Source organism: Lactuca virosa, chromosome 4 (assembly GCF_052849685.1).
Source record: "Lactuca virosa cultivar CGN04683 chromosome 4, Lactuca_virosa_CGN04683_v6, whole genome shotgun sequence".
Classification (NCBI taxonomy): domain Eukaryota; kingdom Viridiplantae; phylum Streptophyta; class Magnoliopsida; order Asterales; family Asteraceae; genus Lactuca; species Lactuca virosa.
The window spans coordinates 475,558,029-475,563,040 of record NC_136429.1 but is presented as its reverse complement, the minus strand read 5'-3'; the positions used below and the strand labels follow the sequence as shown (position 1 = coordinate 475,563,040).

Below are 5,012 nucleotides of genomic sequence, written 5' to 3'. Positions count from 1 at the left end.
AAGGCGATGACACTGAAGTGGTTTGTTGTTCGTAAACATTATTTTGGATAACCTAAGTGAATAAAATTGAAAGTCTTAATAGTTTTATTATATATATATATATATATATATATATATATATATATATATATATATATATATATATATATATATAAAAGAAGTTAAAAGTTTGGAATAATAAATTTGCATGTTTCTTTTGTCAACTTTGCCTCTCATTCTTTAGCCATTTTGACGTTTTTGGTCAATGAAATCAAAATTTTTACATTTTTAAGGAACCTTTTAATATTCAAAGTTTGGCCACAAAACTTTAAGGAATTGACAACTTTGGTCCATTTTCTAAAAACTTGCTAATTCCAACCATTTTAATTTTTTAGCAATTTTGACATTTTTGGTCCTTGCAGTCAAAACTTTTACATTTTTTCATAAAAAACAGAAAAAACCGTCCGAGACTTTCTACCGTCTTTTATTTTCTTCTTTTGGTATATTTTTTCTATATTGATCATCATATTTAAATTTTTTTGTTTTTTCCTGCATTCTATCTATCCGTCTCCGTCTGTGAAAATTAAGGGTCGAATTATCCCACCTGCATCTTTTAACAAAAACGATACTCAAATCAAACACACAGCCGATGCGGAGCATGGGTAAAATATCTAATTATTATTTATTTATTTAAATTAAAAATAAAATCTTTCTTTTGCTATTTCTATGTTAGACCAGCACGTGTAACGAGGCAACGAGCCATTGTTGAACCAACGGCAACTTTAATTTAGCTTCCGGTTCCAACACCTCTTACCTTTTTTCCGTTCTCTCTCTCTCTCTCTCTCTCTCTCTCTCTTCCGTCGAACCCTCCACCGTCTCGAAAACTACAACTTATGGCAGCTCCGGTGGCTGAAGAAGACAGCTTCGCCGTAGGATATTCCGATCCTCCTCTTGCAAAAAACTACTTGGTAAGCCCCAATTCTGAAGAAGACTACAGTATTTTCGGTCAGTTGACGAAAACCTCAAATACTCGCCATAATGATCCATATGTTCCTTCATCGCTACCTCTGATCTCCTCTCGTTGAATGTTCATCATCAAAATTTCAATGTTTGCTGGAAATCGGTTACTTAACACTGGATCTGGTTGTGTTTTGACAGTCTAAACGGAAAAAGTCGAAGCCGATTAGATTTGAGGTCCTTCCGACTGAAGTAGAGACGGAACGTCATCCTCCGAAGATTAAGATCGTAAGAAATTGCTTGAGTTTTACACTCTAGATTACACTTTATCAAATTTTGAATAGTACCTAATTGGATCCGAGAAAAAATTGGGGTAAAAGGAAAATCTCTCAACTTTTGGTGAAAAAATGTTTGGACTAACATAAATTCCTCTATTTAGCTACGATCACAAAGCATATTACTGTTTAGGGTTTTAGGGCTCATATATACAGTGAAATTGAACCATTCTTTCTACATTCCATCAAGTTCACAGTTTTCGATTTCATCAACAGGTAGTAAACAATACTTCAATCCCATCTTTGAGGTCAGTTTTGCTTTGCAGCTCTTGTATCCTGCTATGTAAAATCAGAAAATGATGGTTTTGACATGCAGTTTGAAGAAAAGAAAGTCTCCTACTAAACGCTCCAAATCTCCAACTCCATCAACACCTGCAATGATTCTTGCAGAGGAGTTTCAATCAAGCCTTGGAACCGAGTTTCCCAGCTGTATGAAGCTGATGATTAGAACAACTGTCACCTATGGTTTTTGGATGGTAATCCCTCTTTCTTTAACCAATAAACAAAATATGATAACAATACACTTACCCCCCCCCCCCCCCCCCCCTCCCCTCCCTTAGGGCCTTCCATTACCATTCTGCAGATCATTTCTACCAAAACAAGACTGTATGATGGTACTTGAAGATGAAATTGGGGAGAAATGGGAAGTCAAATATATCGCAAACAAAAATGGGCTTAGTGCAGGGTGGAAAATTTTTGTGGTTGCACATGACTTGATTGAAGGAGATGTTTTGGTCTTTCATTTAATCGAAACTTACAAATTGAAGGTAACAATAACATCATCCCATGATCTGATTCAACAACAAGATTGAAAAAATATAAACAATCATTTTTAATTTTAATCTCAATTCATGCTTTTGTAGATTTACATAATAAAAGCAAGTGAACCCAATGAAGTTGATGGTGCTATTGGCCTTTTGAATTTGGAGCCCCAAAAAAATGAAACCGAAATCCCCCCAGGTAAATAATAGTATAGTACAACTACTTTAAATAATTTAAAGCGATAATCACAAAAATGAGTAGGGCCCATTTAACAAACTTTTCTTCATTTCACTCATTTCACAATATGGATTTTGCAAAATTACTTTTTGAACGAACCCCACCACAAAAAAAAATAACATTTTTTTTTTCACATGGAAAAAAAACATTCTTTTTGCTAAATGGACCCTACCATTTTCATCATTTATATGATTAACCCTACATTTCAAGAGAAAATTACAAACATGGTCCTTTATTTGAAATGTTCCCAAAGTCATCTTTAACTGTTACGGATTTAGTCCCTGTATTTTACTCAAAATCACAACTTTGGTCCAATGTTATTTCCCTAAAAACTCGCATTTCATCTTCATAGGGACTAAATCCGCAACAAAATTCAAACAGAAGGACGACTTACGAAAGATTAAAAAAAACTAGACTAAACTCGCAAATTTGAGTAAACCACAGGGACTAAATTTGTAATTTTCTTAAACTACTTTTTGTAATAAATTAAACAGATACTCCACCACCTAAAACAAAGAAACACAAACACGTGGAGGTCCTGGACCCACTTCCTATAAACATGGTAAAAAAGAAGCAAAAAAAGTCAACCCTAGTCAAACCAATTGAAGTTCTAGAACATTCCGGAACCAACAGTGAAGAAATCGGGTCAGAAGTTCTAGAACCTTTCACATCCGCACCAATCCAAGACCTAAAATCCTTGGACCACTTCCGCATAAAAGTCAACGGTCAATGCATTGACTCAGAGCTTCCGGAAGAAGTCAAACTCGGTTACTACAAACTTTGCATTCACAAAAAACAAATCCTTCATGATTGCATTCGCGAGAATATTTATGATAAACTTGTGGTGGGAATGATTGGGGAGACTGTAACAATTGCAAAAGAGATCAAGAACTGCAAGCTCACGATAAGTAAGGAGGAGCTCGAAGCGTGGGATAATTCCTTGAAGTCTTTTGAGATTTTGGGGATGAAAGTTGGGTTTTTGAGGGAGAAAATACGGACGCTTGTGGGGCTTCTTTTTGAGTCGGAATTTGGGGTGGATGTGAAAAGATATGTGGAGGCGAAAAAAGAAGAGAAGGGAATTCAAGATGAGATAATGAGAGTTAAAGGGAAGCTTTTGGAGTTGAAGATTAAGGCGAGGAATTTTGAAGGGGAGTTGGCGGGGTTGAAAGATAAGGCAGAGAAGTATATGATGGAGTTTCGGGATGAGGTTGATGTGCCGTGGTAGGGTGGGGTAGGGGGGAGGGTATTTTAGGGATTTTAGGTATGTTTGTTTGTTGTAAAAGTGTTGACTTAATTTAACTTGTAGATTGTAACTTTTTAGATTGTAAAAGGTGGGATGACTTGTGGATGAATGTACGCGGTTGTTATTTATGATGATGGGAAGGGTATTTTCGTCTTTTAATTATGTTGTTTTGTAGTAGAAAATCGTTTTTGGAGTGTTGAAATTGTGATATGTGGTTGTTATTTATGATAATGATGATGGGAAGGACATTTTTCGTCTTTTAATTATGTTGTCTTATAGTAGAAAATCGTTTTAGGAGTGTTGAACTTGTGATATGTGAATGAATTTAGCAAATTTGTATTATTTTTTTTGTGAAAAGTAATTGCTTTTCTAGTTTGATAAGTTTTTTAGGGTTATATTTTTTTTTTTTTTTTTTGGGAAAAAGGGAATCCCCTTGGCAAATAAGGGTTATATTTTATGATAATAATGGGGAGGGTATTTACGTATTTTGTAGATGATATTGAGAACGGATATTTATGTGTCTTTTGGATGAAATAAAAAGTTGCAAAATTTGTCTTGTTGACATCAATTTAAGTATCTCAAACGCAATAGTTATGTCAACTTTGTAATTCATTTTGAAATTCATGATTTTTTTTTGTTTTGTTTTTTGTAAAAGATAAAAAAAAGTTCACGTTTGTTTAGAATGCGACATACACATTCTAACTCTAAGCGTTTTTGTTAAAAGTTAACATTTGATGTAATTTTTGTTGCAAAAAACGAAAAAAAAAATCTTTTGAGGGACTCCATTTTAACTATTATTATTCTATTCAAGTAAAACAATTAGCATGATTATGAATGTATGAATATAATAACTAAATTATTTTGTGTAAATATATACATAAAAAGTATAAGAAAACAATATTAGTGGTACAAAGTACAACGGTGGTTATATATTTTTGGAAAGTGATAGAAGTCCAACAGGAGGATGTTAATTTATGGGAAAATGATTGCAATATATTTTTTGTTTGTATACGTTTAGTCCTTAATGTTTTTTTTCTTGTAAAATAAGTTATTTAACTTGTTTTGTACACATTCAATCCTTATGACCAGTTATTCCAGATTATGATCGGCTACTTCATGTTAAGTTCTCATTTTGTATATATTTAGTCATTAATGTTTTTTTTGTTGCAAAATAAGTTCTTATTGTTTTTGTACACATTCAGTCATTATGACCGTTTTTTTGGTTTTGCTCATATGACATCCTACGTGGAACAATCATTAATAAAATGTTCTCATACATGGTTTATCTCTCACTTATATCAGTAACAGACAAATATTGTTGATGCCCTAGTTTTCTCTAAAAAGATGTCTTAAGCTTCAGTTTGACCATTTTTCAGCAAATAGGTTTTTTGTTCTTTTCAATTTGACCCCAAATTTTAAAGACGATCTTGAAACTATTAAATAGGTGGTTTCATGTCTCACCCATGTATGAGAACACTTCATTAATGATTGTCCCAAAT

The 5,012-nt window shown here is 33.4% G+C and overlaps 1 protein-coding gene across 2 annotated transcripts; it reads left to right on the top strand.

The window, feature by feature from the left end:
* The first annotated feature begins 733 nt into the window (after window positions 1-733).
* On the top strand, window positions 734-3,672 carry LOC145109207 (B3 domain-containing protein Os01g0234100-like). 2 transcript variants are annotated; one of them, XM_079046327.1, is made up of 7 exons: window positions 734-947; window positions 1,138-1,224; window positions 1,488-1,519; window positions 1,600-1,747; window positions 1,832-2,038; window positions 2,135-2,231; window positions 2,765-3,672. In XM_079046327.1, exons 1-7 carry the CDS (start codon window positions 873-875, stop codon window positions 3,493-3,495), a joined length of 1,377 nt encoding a protein of 458 aa, XP_078902453.1. In that variant the 5' UTR covers window positions 734-872; the 3' UTR covers window positions 3,496-3,672. The 2 variants fall into 2 exon arrangements, with proteins under 2 accessions (XP_078902453.1, XP_078902452.1); XM_079046326.1 differs by having other exon boundaries at window positions 1,588-1,747.
* Window positions 3,673-5,012: the final 1,340 nt, after the last annotated feature.

Bases quoted from the DNA above. Each gene is read 5' to 3' on its own strand.
- LOC145109207 (XM_079046326.1), top strand. From the start codon at position 873: ATGGCAGCTCCGGTGGCTGAAGAAGACAGCTTCGCCGTAGGATATTCC. The intron at 1,520-1,587 runs GTCAGTTTTGCT...TTTGACATGCAG, and splicing joins ACTTCAATCCCATCTTTGAG to TTTGAAGAAAAGAAAGTCTC. The intron at 2,232-2,764 runs GTAAATAATAGT...TAAATTAAACAG, and splicing joins TGAAACCGAAATCCCCCCAG to ATACTCCACCACCTAAAACA.